The sequence below is a fragment of the Pleurodeles waltl genome, chromosome 1_2 (genome assembly GCF_031143425.1).
Source record: "Pleurodeles waltl isolate 20211129_DDA chromosome 1_2, aPleWal1.hap1.20221129, whole genome shotgun sequence".
Lineage (NCBI taxonomy): Eukaryota > Metazoa > Chordata > Amphibia > Caudata > Salamandridae > Pleurodeles > Pleurodeles waltl.
Window position 1 is genome coordinate 67,849,423 of NC_090437.1, and position 15,237 is coordinate 67,864,659.

A 15,237-nucleotide genomic window follows, 5' to 3' on the forward strand; every position below is an offset into this window, starting at 1 on the left:
AACACATCTCACTGGCTTTGAATGCTCTGTACTGGCTAACTGTTGCCCGAAAATCTGCCTTCAAAAACTGCACCAATATTTAAGATGAAACTCAAGGAATAGTCCCAGAAAATGTTGCTATGCTTGAGATTGGCTCTGTAACTAATTGTTCTGCCTTATAAGAAAAATCAATTGGTAGTACAGTCTTCTCCATCTAGACTGCCACACTACGGAAGTCTCTCCCAGCAAGGTTATGTCCATCGTAGATCATCTCACCTTTCGAATGCTGGAATTGTGGTTCTTCCTTACTTGAACCTTTGAGTACAAAACTGAGTAAGGATCTCTTCGACAGGAAGTGGAGACTTAGGGCCAGATGTAGCAACGGTCTTTACCCATTCTGTGTCTATGGCAAAAGGGTGTTCGTACATATGGCCCTTAGTGTAACACAAGGAAATTAGAAGTTTCACATCCTCCTTGACTATGAGCAAAACATTACAGTGCCCCACTGCAACACATCATTGACAAAAATGGAAAACCAGACAACATCTGGAAACAAAGGATGAAAACCTGCTTCTATTATGTATATCTATCGAAAATGAAACCCCACCGATGAAATTCTGACAACTTTCAAAACTCACATAATCTGAAGAATACAACTCTGTAAGTACATATAAGAAACAATAAAAGCATCTTTTTGTACTTATACTCCTTGAAATCAAACTACATGTGAGCCATCACCAAAAAGAGCATGAATTGCACAACAGGAATATTTCATATACCATTTTTACTAAACCCATGTCAGTCCATTCTCCTTCTGGCCTATACCAGTTGACCTGCCACACTTAATCCTATTGAGTACTTCCTCCAGACTCACTAAACCTGCCCATATAAACACATCCTGTAATACTTGTAACTAATTGTATTGTCTAACAACAATATTGGTATCTGTTAAATGTGTAGCAGGACAATCAAACAATAGTAGAATATACATTTTATACTACCTGCACTTCATTCTGTTTTATCACAGAGACATATGGAATGCAAATCGACGCTTAACTAAAGTACCTGCAGTAATAACAATTGACTACTTTCCTCTTGGCTAGAAACTGTATTCAACCAAACAGTATACCAACTCAACATACGACTAACTGCAACACTTACAAATACTAAGTTTGGGAAAGAACTGGAATAGGAGGAGGAGGAGGAAAAGGAGCGGGAGGTGTGTTTCTCCCAAGTGGCTCGCGTCCTGGTTCTCAAGGGGGGGGGGGGGGGGGGGGGGGGTGAGGTGAGCACGAGCAATGTTGCTCATACTCCCACTTACAAAAGACCATGTCTTATGATCACTGATTAAGTCATGATACGAAGGAATGAATCAGATAGCAACACAGTTATTGAGGCCCCACATCAACCTCGGAGGGGGAAGAACAACTTAGATTGTTATGCAATGTGTCACACAGCATGCCAAATCTGTGTGGCATGTATTGTTTTAGGGAATCATTTTGAAAACATTTTTTTTTTGTTTTCTGAAGCCCTAGTGTGCCCGGGATGAGACCACCTCGTCCTGCTATGGGCCCCTGGGGGAAATGGTAGCGATCCTCCCGATGGCCAGGCACACCCCTCCTCCAGGCAGGGATGGAAGGGGAATCGCTTTCCCTTCCACTCCCGCGAACCCCCGTGGGGTCTGATGATGTCAGCGCACTTTCGCACGCTGACCTCATCAGAGGCCTTCCACCGGCGCTGGAAGCTCAGCTTCCAGCGCCGGATCAGAGGAGAAATGCAAAGCATTTCTCCTCCGATCACCTGGAGGGGGTCAGAGAAGCCTGGAAGGAGAGGAAAGGTCTTTCCTCTCCTTCCAGGCTTCTCTGAACATTTCTGCTGCCCGATCACGATGCAATTGGGCAGCAGAAATGCCACTAGACACCAGGGATCTTTTTTTTTTTTTTTTTTTTTAAATTTACTTGAATGAGGAGAGCAGCCCCTTGGGCAAGGGCCGCTCTCCAGAGGGGCAAATTATTTTTTGGCTGTTTTTGCACCCCCTGGGGGCAGATCGGCCTAATACAATTCGGGGGGGCAGAAACCCCCCTAGACACCAGGGATTTTTGTTGTTGTTTTTTTATTTGTGGGGTGCAACCCCTTGGGCAAGGGTCGCTCCCCTGGGGGCAAAAACATTTCTAGGCCATTTCTGCCCCCCTATTTTTATTAGGCCAATCTGTCCAGAAACCACTAGACACCAGGGATTTTTTTTTTTTTTATATGTGCACATAAGGGGAACGGCCCCTTGGGCAAGGGCCGCTCCCCTGGGGGGGGGGGGGGGGGGGCAGAAATCCACTAGACACCAGGGAAAATGTTCTTTATTTTTTTTGGTATGTTTGGGGAGCGACCCCTTGGGCAAGGGTCGCTTCAGGGGGTGCAAATTATTATTAGACCATTTCTGCCCCACCCGGGGGCAGATCAGCTTATTTTTGTTAGGCCAATCTGCCCCCTTTGGGGCAGAAACCTCTAGACACCATGAAGTGGTGTGTGTGTGTGTTTTGTTTGGAGGGGGCAGCCCCTTGGGCAAGGGTCTTTCCCCCTTGGGGGCACATTATTTTGGAAGGCCCATCTGCCCCAAGGGGGGCAGAAAGCCCACCAGAGAAGATTTTTTTTTCAAAATAAGAGGTTGGGGGTATGGCCATAAGAAAATAGTGGGGTGGTTATGCCCCCACCTGAACTGAAGGGGCTAACAGTCTTTCAGCTCTCCCCGCACACTAAAACATCTTATCCCAGGGCAAGCGAGAGGACATTTGATTATTTTGGGTTTTTGTTTTACATTTGGGCCATGAGAGCTTAGTAACTCTCAAAATCGTCCCACTTGGAATAGTGAGGGCTGCACTTTTTTTTTTTTTTTACTTTGGGACGCTGCCATGTAGAAAAAGCCACAAGACCTAGACACATCTGAAAACTAAACATCTAGTTTATTCCAGGGTGGTGTGCTTTACATGTACCCGCACCATTTCCTTACCCACAATGCCCTGCAAACCTGCAACTTTTCTGGAAAGCACACATTCTTGTGATGGAACCTTTCGGAATCTGCAGTAATCCACAAAATTCCTACCACCCAGCATTGTCTCATCTATACCAATAAAATTTCTGCTGCACTTGTCAGCCTAAAAATGTTTTTTTCCAACTGCCCTTTTGGACCCACTTTGGTTCCCCCTCAATTTCGATGTGTTTTTTGGCTCTTCCCTGTCACAAACACTTGGCCCACCTACACAAGTGAGGTATAATTTTTACCGGGAGACTGCGGAGAACGTTGGGTGGTAGGAAATTTGTCCCGGTGCTGTGATCCCACACGGAAATGTGGGTAAAATGTGATTATTTTAGCTAGATTTGCGGTTTGCTGAGGATTCTGGGTAAGAAAATATTGGGGGATCCACGTAAGTCACACCTCCCTTGACTCCCTCGGGTGTCTAGTTTTCAGAAATGTCTGGGTCTGGTAGGTTTCTCTAGATGGCTGCTGAGCCCAGGACCAAAAACACATGTGCCCCCCGCAAAAACAGGTAGTTTTCTATTTGATAATTTTGATGTGTCCAGATAGTGTTTTGGGGGCACTTCCTGTCGCGAGCACTATGCCTACCCACGCAAGTGAGGTACCATTTTTATCGGGAGACTTGGGGGAACGATGGGTGGAAGGAAATTTGTGGCTCCTCTCAGATTCCAGAACTTTCTGTCACCGAAATGTGAGGAAAAAGTGTCTAAGCCACATTTTGAGGTTTGCAAAGGATTCTGGGTAACAGAACCTGGTTAGAGCTCGACAAGTCACCCCATCTTGGATTCCCCTAGGTCTCTAGTTTAAAAAAATGCACAGGTTTGGTAGGTTTCCCTTGGTGGCGGCTGAGCTAGAGGCCAAAATCCACAGGTAGGCACTTTGCAAAAAACACCTCTGTTTTCTGTGGAAAAATGTGATGTGTTCACGTTGTGTTTTGGGGCATTTCCTGTCGCAGGCACTAGGCCTACCCACACGAGTGAGGTACCATTTTTATTGGGAGACTTGGGGGAACATAGAATAGCAAAACAAGTGTTATTGCCCCTTGTCTTTCTCTACATTTTTCCTTTCTAAATATAAGACAGTGTGTAAAAGAGACGTCTATTTGAGAAATGCCCTGTAATTCACATGCTAGTATGGGCACCCCAGAATTCAGAGATGTGCAAATAACCACTGCTCCTCAACACCTTATCTTGTGCCCATTTTGGAAATACAAAGGTTTTCTTGATACCTATTTTTGACTCTTTCTATTTCAGCAAATGAATTGCTGTATACCCGGTATAGAAAGAAAACCCACTGCAAGGTGCAGCTCATTTATTGGCTCTGGGTGCCTAGGGTTCTTGATGAACCCCTATATATCCCCGCAACCAGAAGAGTCCAGCGGACGTAACAGTATATTGCTTTCAAAAATCTGACATTGCAGGAAAAAGTTACAGAATAAAACGTACAGAAACATGGCTGTTTTTTTCACCTCAACTTCAATATTTTTTTATTTCAGTTGTTATTTTCTGCAGGAAACCCTTGTAGGATCTACACAAATTACCCATTGCTGAATTCAGAATTTTGTCTACTTTTCAGAAATGTTTAGGTTTCTGGGATCCAGCATTGGTTTCACACCCATTTCTGTCACTGACTGATTCAAGTCTGCCTGTTCCTGAAAGCTGGTGATTTTAGCACCGCAAACCCTTTGTTTATGCCATTTTCAGGGGAAAAAACCACAAGCCTTCTTCTGCAGCCCTTTTTTCCCCATTTTTTTTTTTTTTTTTTAAAGTGAAATTTTCACTGTATTTTGGCTAATTTCTTGGCCTCCTTCAGGGGAACCCACAAAGTCGGGGTACCTCTAGAATCCCTAGGGTGTTGGAAAAAAAGGATGCAAATTTGGTGTGGGTAGCTTCTGTGGACAAAAAAGGTATGAGGGCGTAAGCGAGAACTATTCCAAATAGGCAAAATAAGGCCTGGCACAGCAGGGGGAAAAGGCCTGGCAGCAAAGGGGTTAATATGTACACCAAATTTGAAACTAGCATAAAAAGGGAACAGGTCTGCAGCAAGTGGCCACACACAAAAAACAGCCCAGCAGTCTCCATAAACCAACTTGTTTTCACTAACACATGTCTGTGCCGAAATGAGACAAATCTAAACTTCAATCACACAATTTACATTTAAGTTTCCCTCTGTGACAAGTACAAAAAATGTTTCTAACTTCTGAATTGGGTATCTTGCTGTGAAGTCAAAAGCATGTACTGTCTACAAAAGGTCTGTATTGTTTAAGCCCTTTAATTTCCGATTGTTGTCACTGAAGTTCACTGATGATTAGACACTGCAAACCTACAGCTTCTATCTGTGGCCTGTCCCAAAATGTTTGGTTTTAAAAATCTAGTAACCCAACCACTTTCTGTTCTCAACATGGGGCTTGTCTCTTTCTTCACAGTAGAGGGTGTATCTACCCTATTACTGAATATTTTCAAAACATATTATATATTCCATGTATATCTGAATGTATATTCAGTGAAGAAAGGTTTAAAATGATTCAACAGCAAAATCCTTATTTAGTTTAATACTGTCCTGTCTTTACAAAACATATAGGGTTGTAGAAGTGCCATTTCCTCGGGTTCCCAGAGCATGCATCTGTGCCCAATGTGAGATGTTTGGATCTTGAAGAAGGGACAGTCAGAACTGCTAGTGGGACACAAACCAACATAAGTCTCAGAATCTAGGGGCTCATTACGACTTTGACGGGCAGCGGAGACTGGTATTGGGGCCATAGCAGCTCGGTCATAGTATGGAGGCCAGACCACTGCTTTGGCGGCAGTCCGACTGCCAGACTCGTAATGAGGTCCCTAGTGTGAGTAGCAGGGTCTGACAAAGTTTAGATGGCATTATAACCATCTTATTATAGTCACACCTAGCACATTATAAGAACTGGTTTCAAAAGAAGGAAGAATAATGGTTACAATACTTGTGTTAATGTTAATAAGAATGAGAAAGGTATCAGCAAACCTGATCGGCCAAATTGGGGTTCTTGGAGTAGATCCTGTGTAAAGCACTGTGAGCAATCACACAATACGGGCATTTGTTATGAATACTTGTAGCCACAACTATGAGCTCTCGATCAGCTTTGCTCAGATTACCTGAGGAAAAACAACGCATTAATTATTTTTAATAGAGTACCTCCAACCAAAAAAGAAACTATTTCTTCAAATTGCACAATACTGCATATCCTGTGCCCACCTCCCCCCCAAGTCTTGCACCACTAATTTTCAAGCTTCTATGCAGAGATTACCTTGAACATTGCAGTGACCACTGGCACTCGCTGCCACACTAATCACATTATATGCATCTTCAGTAAGCTTAAAGAAATGTGCAGTCGGCCCTCATCGCTAGCCCAATTCCATCACACTGGAAGTGACAGACCTCTTCTGGTAATGTGTAACAAAGGAAGCAGTTTGTTGCCGAGGGCAGGCTGCACAGAATTCCGTGCAGCTACTAAGAAGGCCAAAAGGAACAATTTTGTGGCTGACAGCTAGGGTTATGTGGCTGTTTTGGGGGAAAGTATATGTTTCCCAGAACCTTTAAAACAGAAATACCGCAGTAGATTGATGGATAGTTTGCTGACAGATTTACTTGAACAGCAAATCACTTTGCCAAGAAGATATTAGAAAGCAAAGCACTACACTTAACACAGTAATGTACAGTGGGATGGAATCCACCAAGACACAGCATTTAAAACTTAAGTTGATCTTCAAATGATGCTTGATAAATATATATACATTTACTGGATATAAAGAATGGAAGACCGGAACTAATGGTCTTGTGAAAACAAGTTATTTTTTTTCTTGCAATCTTACTGAAGTTCAAGGTGAAACCTTCAAGGAAAGAACAACAAAAAGTAGATAGACATTATGAGCATATACGACTGGAACGAAAACAAGCACAAACTCTGCTAGCGTTTCAAGATTTTTAAAGTATTTTTTTCTATGGAAAATGTAAGGAAACTCTGATACTTTTCAAACACCCTTTCGGTTGTGCTTAGTAACACCACTCCAGATGATGCAAGTCAAAAATATAAATCCATCACCTTCTGATAAACTTGTTCAGCCGAAACCTACCTTTAGCAAGCACATACATATTTTGTTTAAAGTGTATCGATTTTATATTAAAAAAAATATGAAAGAGCTTGTAGGAAATTGGATTACTGGTAGAGGATGGGTGAAACCCTACTCAAGGAGCAACCACAATTCTTGTCATAGTAAAACACAAGCACACCCCAAAAGAGCATGTGCTTAACCCTCTAGGCACTTGGCACTAAAGCAGCCAGGCTTAACTTAGAGGCAATATGTAAAGTTTTTATGCTGCACTTCAAACAGTAAAACAGTGAAAACACAACATGAGAAAAATACCAGACCAATTTATAAAAAGAAAGTAAAATGTAATAAATTGAGACCAAAATGACTAAAATCAATCAGTAGAAAAGAAGATATGCAATTTCAAAGAAATAAGTGAAAATAGTGCCTAAAAGCACAAAACACCAACTGTCATTATCTGATCACGCCGGACAGGGTTAAGGTCACAAGAATACAGGGATTAAGTTAGGCTCACTAAACAATGTACTTTGATTTCGTGTTACGGACCACTGCGAGGTCTCGCATCGAGGATGCATCAACAATGCGTCGAGCAGCGGCTGAGGGTTTCTGCGTCAAGGATGTGTTGCAAAGTGGCAGTTCCAAGGAGCTCCTGGGCTGCAATGCAAGGTCCTCCATCGAGGAGGTGTCGCGCAGTAGTGGTTCAGAAGAGCTGCTGGGTTGTGATGAGAGGTCCTGCGTTGAAGATTCTGTTATGCAGCAGCGGTTCCGAGGAGGTGTGGGGTCCTGTGTCAGAGATTTGTCTTGCAGCAGCAGTCATGTTGCAAGGCTGTGATGCTCTGCACTGCATCAGTTCTGCTCAAGAGTCCACACCTGGGCTAGGAGGGCACTGTCCGGCCCGCTTCCAAGAGTCTAGGACTGGGGTGGCACCACTATGGGGACAAGACTCACAGCAGGCAGGGTCCATGTGTTGGGATAAAGGTGGGTGGAGCCATTTCTGTCCCTAAGGCTCTGATCAGGAGGCCAGCCAACTAGCCCTTGGAGTCACTCTCGTGTTCCTGGGTTCAAGATGCAGGTTCAGTGCTTCTCACTCAGGCAGCAAAGCATCAGTCCTTCCTGCAGAGCACCACAGCAGTCCTTCTGAGTCTTCTACAGGCCCGGAGATGTACTGAAGAATTGGGTGTGAAGGTCAAATATTTATACCTGGTGCCAGCTTTGAAGTAAGACAAGGTTCCTGAGGTTTATACCCCCAAATATTTGGAATTTCCTGTCTTGTTCTCAGCTTGTCCGACTAGTGTCAAATGCTTTGTGTGTTCAGGAAGGTAGAGACTTTGTGATGTGCAAGTGTGGAAGGTGACCGTTCCTCGCTCAGAAATCAGTCAGAAAGTCAGAAATGGCACACCCTGCAACAGCTATTCCCCTTTTGTCTCACTGACTGGGAGCAAAACACAAAGACAAACTGGCATCTACACACAGTAATGTGACCCAAGATACAAGCTGCAGACTTCAACTAGTTGAGATTAAAAAAAAAAAAGCCAACTTTCATAAAGTGGCATTTTCAGAATTGTGACTTAAAATCCAACTTTACCATAAAAGAGTGTTCTAAATTACAATTCTTTAGACACCAAACTTGAGATTGAAAGTTAGCACTTATTAAATTTAATATAGCAACCCAATGTAATGGTAGGCTTTGCAGTAGTGAAAGAAAGGTTTTTCACAACCAGGACATGTAAAAGTTAAAAGCACATGTCCAACTCTTATTTTGTTTAATATACAAGCACCCTGCTCTATTGGCTGTCTAGGGCTTACCCTGGTTTAGACTTATATGTATTAAAAAGGAAGGTTTAGGCCTGGCAAAAAGTTTAGTTTGTCAGGTCAAAATGGCAGTTTAAAACCTGGCATAGATTGCAATGGCAGGCCTGAGCTGCTTAAAAGGCTACTTAAACGGGTGGCACAATGAGTGTTGCAGGGCCACTAGCATCATTTAATGTACATGCCCCGGGTACATGTAGTAGCATTTCAATAGAGACTTACAAGTAAAGTGAATGTGGCAATTGTGTGTAAGCCAGTGTTACCATGTTTTAGAGAGAGAGCACAAGCTATAGCACTGGTTAGCAGTGTAATGATCTGTCCAGGACGATGTGCCGTCACCATGTGCCCTTTGCATGTCAGCCACCCTCAGAGGATTGACAGCAAATGGGGTAAATGTTTTTCTTGTTTTTTTCGGTGTGACCAGGACCCAGTCACTTTCATCGAAGACTGTTTCCTGAGCTTGTCGGCGTATGTTTTTGTCTTGCAATATTGAGAAATGTCGTGACACAAACCTTGTCAGCATTCATAGGTCAGTCTACTGTGGTGGTTTGTTTCAGATGGCTCTCCCGAATAACAAAGTGGCAGGACTCTCACCAGTTATGGGGTGAGGAATTGAACAATAAGCACAGAGGGCTTGGTTTAACTTGATTCCCTCCATCAACGTTCACAGAATGACCCTTTTGAGAGTAATCATTCAAGATCACCATTGGCTTGCTGCCTCAGGAGTGCACTCCTTTGATGTTTGACATTTAGTCTTACTAAAAACTCCTTGAATTCTTAGCTATTAAACGATAGACCACGGTCAGATTTAAGAATGGCTGTGATATCCCATGCTGCAAAGAGGTCACCTAGCCACTCGATGACCTTGCCTTGGGTTGCTTATGATAACTTCTCTACTAAAGGAAAGCGTTAATACTCCTCAATCACTACCATGAGATGATGTCTATTCTCTAAGGGCCCCAAAAAAAGTAAACTGCAGCTCTTTCCCAAACCTGTGCAGGAAGGTTTGGCATTGTCACGGGATGCAGCGTCGCTTTTGGGGAAAGGTAGTTGCAAAGATGGCACTCTCCTAGTTCCTTCTCAACTCATTTGTCTAAGTGCAGGAACCACAGTCTGTCTCCTGGGGTTCTTATGGTGGATACCATGCCACAATGTCCTCAATGAGCCAGTTCAACTCCTTGCTGTTGGAGGTTCTCCGGTATGACAATTCTCGAGCCTCTCAATACAACACTGTAGGGAAGACCCGGGCATCCCACAGTGTGATGACATTGGGAAACCAGGATAGATGGTTCCGTTGTTGAGAGGGCGGGACCAGGAAAGATGAAACACCTCTCTTTCTTTAATAATGAAGGGGATGCTCACTGTGCAACGTATCAGTGTCAGGGAAACTGAACGCGGAGAAGTCGAGGATCGGAGGAACATGGAAAGAGGTTACATGGTGGGCACTGGAGTTCCAGAGGAGGGAGAAGCCAGGAGGAGACCCGTGACGGAAATGAAGGATGAGGCAGTTGGCCCTGAGGAGCAAAATCAGAGGAGAGGGATGAGAAGAGCAGCTCCTGTTGTGACAAGAGACCGAGAGACCCAAGACCCCGCTATCCAGCCGGCGGCCAGCAAATTGACAAGGATGCTCCGGGTCCCATCGCCACGACCCAGGAGATAGGTCTAGGCATAAGGCAAGTGATGGGAAAAGCACGGTCATTTTGGTAGGGGTGGTGGGGCACACATGCCCATGTATAAGGCACCAGAGTAATGAATCTGCATGGTGGGGAAACAGGCATCTGGCTGTGTGTTCCAACACATGCTTACCTTGCTGGTGGTGGTAGCACTTATAAACATTCAAGAAACCAGCCATAATAACCAGGTTTTTATTTATCCCCCCCCGCCCCCCGTTTGAGGGCATCTGGTCACCCGAGTGCCTCCTGAAGACTGGGAAGGAAGAATCCCTACACACACAAAAAAAAAAGAAGAAAAAAAAAAAAGAGAGGAAAATCAAATGGATTAGAGACAAAGTGGAAGGGACACAATGGTCCACGAATTATCTTTACATTATATTCACCTGAAACACACAATTGGTGTCAAACTTTGATACTACCAAACTAATACTCTTTGAAAGGGTCCTCTGTTTCTCGACTACTACAAGTGGTGTTAGGAAAGAGACTTTCTCGTGTCAGACATTATGACACAACTCATACATTTATTTAGAGAAGATGTCAATGCAATTAGCCGAGGGGCAGAGACACAGGTCGTGGTTGAGCAGCAAGCACAGGCAGCCTAACAAGACCATGAGTTGTTTCAGGAGGCCTTAAAAGGACAAGCAGCCCTTCTTACCAGTAAACAACAATCAAAGGTGGTATTTTAAGGCTAACAGATGCTATAGTTAGTACTAGGGTACGGCCTAACGTCCCAGGCAATGTGTTGCAAAAGTACCAAGAAGGAGAAGATTACGTCTACACTAATTTTGAGTGTGTCGCCACAATAGCGGGTTGGCCACGGGAGAGGAGCGGCCAATAGATCACCCCTCTGTTGCCAGGTGAGTTACAAGCTGCCCATCAAGTGGCCAATCTTTCTGGGACCACATTGTATGCTGATATTAAGAAAGCCATATTAGAAAGGATTATGTGTGATTCAGAATACTACCGGACTAAAATTTAGGAAAGAACGTTGGACTACAGGGGACACCTCCAGGACGCTCCATTATTGGATAAGGGACCTAGGTTGGAGGTGGTTAAAACCTCACACTAATAGTATTGAGGACCTAATTGAGAAAGCGGTCCTGGAACTGTTCTTGGAGGCCTTATCAGAACACATATGAAACTGGGTTAGACAACATCCCAATTTAACATCAGTTACAGCCACAGAACTAGCCTGTGCATTCCACTGGTCCCCTGACTTTAAAGCTAGCACTTCCTGTCCTTCTTATCATACGAACAGAGGGCCATCCTTTGTAGAACTGAAACCAACACTCAGCCCCAAAACGCCTGCTAGGTCACAACCAGGGAGTAGTAGACAGGGTCCCCAGTGCTATAACTGTGCTGAGTGGAGACATATAGCCAACAATGTCCCGACCAAGCAACTACAGCAGACCCGAAGGAGGCAGGATAAGAGGCAGGTTATGCATTACAGGAAAGCAGTCAACCAAATACAAAAAGAAAATACTACTCAATGAGAAGGTACAGAAGGCGCTCCTAGACAAAGTGTGTCATTGTACTGTTGTGGACCAATCACTAGTACCGAAATCACAGATGAAGGTGGGAGAACAGGTCTTTGTAACCTGTGTACATGGTGACAAGAAGGTGTATCCAGTGGCAAAAAATCTAATGGATGTAGGAGGGGATTCACAACTACGAAGGGTGGTGGTCTTGCCCTCCCTACCCAAAGCAGTCATAATAGGGACAGATCATTCAGGTTTGAGGAATATATAGATGGCATTATGAACAATAGGGTGTCCCAGTTACAGGAAGTCCCTTTTACCGGAACAGAGATAGACAGGCCAGTGGGAGGAGGAAAAAAGGAAAACAAAACAAGAAATAAGGACAGAGAAGTGCGGGTATAGTAGTTCCTTTAATACTCAATCCGCTTTTGTTCTTTCAAATACAGGGAGAAAATGGACTCCCCAGCCCAGTTTACAGGCTGCACAGAGTAATGACAGCACGTTGGTGCATGTCTGGGAAAAAGTCCACGAAGAATAAGCTGATCAGGTAGGAATTCATTTCAAGATTAAAAAGGAGTTACTTTATTTGTGTTAGTCAAGAAGGCACCCGAACCTGTGAACAACTGTTGTTGCCACTTCCCTTTAGGGAACAAGTCCTCCATCTCGCCTACAATCAGGTGAAGGAGGTCACTATGGAAAGGAGAACATGAGCAACTACTTAACTGAAAAGTTTTAATGGCCCGGGGTACACCGAGAAGTTGCTAAATACTGTGCTTTCTGTGTTAGGTGGCAATACACTAACCTCAAGCAAAGAAAGTACCATTATATCAGCTCCCCATCACTGATGTACCATTTAGTCGGGTAGAAATGGATCTGATAGGGCCCCTTTTCCCTTCTGACCTGGGGCACCAGTACATCCTTGTCCTGGTAAACTATGCTAGCCGATATTCTGAAACGATACCGCTCTCAAGTATGATCAACATAGCCAAGACTTATGCCCCAAATTTGCAAAGTCTTAAGTGTTCAACACATCAGAATGTTTATCATTCACAGATGGTCTTGTTTAACAGTACAACAAGAGTACTAAAACCATGTTACAAAGGGTGATCACAGACTCCGGAAAAGATTGGGACAGAAAACTGCCCATTGTGCTTTTCACCATAAGAACCCATGATCAAAAATCCACAGGTTTCTGCCCCTTGAGTTGGTGTTTGGAAGAAACCCTGTGTTTTTTGGAAATGGCTATAGAACAATGCGAGGGAGAAGAGGAGGAAGGTAGAACCCTTTTTTAATATGTTGCTAGTTTGAAAACCACTATATCAGTTGGGAATGGTATATGAAAAAAATGAAAGACACTCAGAAAGACCAGAAACAATTTTACGACAAGTATAGTAAATTAAGAGAAATTAAAGCATGGAGACAAGTTCCCAATTCTACTCCCTCCTGTTACCTACAGGATTCTCATACCAGAGCGTCCTGGTGAAGGGCAAATATGTCATGTAAACCTAAAAAAAAAAGATTACAAAAAAAAAGTGAAGAACCCCCTGTGCCTTTCAGATCCTGTACCAGGCCCATCTAGTGATGACTACTACACCAGTAGACAGACCGCCTTTGCTCAGTCAGGATTCCAATGCAGAGGCAGTCAATGTAGGAGAAATTCTGACTTCCACCCAGAAGGAGCATCTCTCCCACTTGTTGGATAGCTTCCCAGGGCTTTTTCTAGTAAACCAGGGCTAACCACTCTCATACAACACAATATAGTGACCCTGGGAAATCAAGTGGTCAAGTTAAAACCATACAGAATACCAGCAGCAACGTGGGAAGCAGTTCAGAGCTAAGTGTCTGCTATGCTGCAGGTCGATATAATAGAACCATAACAAAGTGCCTGGTTTCCCCCCATTCTGATAGTCCCGAAACCTGATAGCAGTTTATGGTTTTGCATTGATTTAGCTGCCTAAACAGTTCCCCCAAATTTGATACTTAACCATGCCTCAATCAGACAAGCTAATTGAACGATTGGGGAAAGCGAAGTATATGTCAACTCTAGGTCTCACCAAGGGTTATTGGCAGATTCCCCTTACCCTGCAAGCCAGAGAGAAGATGTTATTTTCAACACCTTCTAGGCTATACCATTTCAAGCTCTTACCTTTTGGCCTGCATGGGGTGACAGCCACTTTCCAATGCCTCATAGATAAAATCATGAAACCACACTGTACCTTTGCCACAGCTTATTTAGATGCCATTGTCATTTTTAGCTCGACTTGGGAGGAGCATTTGACCCTTTTAGCCTCAGTGCTAAGTGCTGTCAGAGACACAGGCCAGAAAATAAATCCTAAGAAATCCACCCTAGCTACTAATAAGATCCAAAATCTTGGTTTCACTATCCAGGCAGGACATATTAGACCCCAACTGGACAAAGTTGAGGGCGCAAAGAAACTGCCAGTCCCTTCTACAAAAAAAGAAATACTGTCCTTCTTAGGATTCTTTTAGATACTGCTGCAGATTCATACCACAGTTCTCAAAAATTGCCAATCCTCTCACAGTCTTCTCACTACTAAATACCCCTCACGTATACCAAAAAGGACTGAACAGCATAATCACAGCTTTTACACTCTTAAGAAGGTTATATGCAGGAACCCCGTACTCTGTTGCCCTGACTTTAATCAGACTCTCGTCCTGCAGACAGATGCTTCAGGATCGGGCCTAGCCTAGGTGCATTATTGACTCAACCAGAATAACGGAGACCTTAAAACCATTACACCTGCTGGGTCGCCTCTTTGTGGTACTAATGGATCATGCCCCTCTAACTTGGTTGGCACAGAACAAAGACTCTGAACCCCAGAAAACCTGTTGGTTCCTGGCTTCTCATTTCAGGCACTTCATATTCCTGGGAACATGCTGATGATTTTTTTTTTTTCACAACACATTTTGAGTTTTACATAAACATATAACTGAACAGGGCATGAGTTACACACTGACGCCTCGAAATTACATCCCTTATGACCTGCTGAATCAATTAATATTGAATAGTGAATCAGTATTATAAAACAGGTATAAGCATTGCAGAAAAATACTGGTGGCAAGTTCCGTGCAGTGTAGGGTAGTTGATGTACTTTAACAGCATGGGTCAAAGTTAGGCCGATTAAGTTGGACTCCCAAACCTGGCCGCAAAGAGCAGGCCCCCCCCAATA

General features: G+C 43.7%; 1 protein-coding gene across 1 annotated transcript in view; it reads right to left on the reverse strand.

Annotated features, from left to right (window-relative positions):
* Nucleotides 1–15,237, reverse strand: part of LOC138296913 (uncharacterized) — a 168,343-nt gene that overhangs the window by 66,071 nt on the left and 87,035 nt on the right. The window contains exon 4 of the mRNA XM_069236436.1: nucleotides 6,002–6,132. Within this exon, the coding sequence (XP_069092537.1) occupies nucleotides 6,002–6,132 (131 nt within the window). The remainder of the gene's footprint in view (nucleotides 1–6,001; nucleotides 6,133–15,237) is intronic.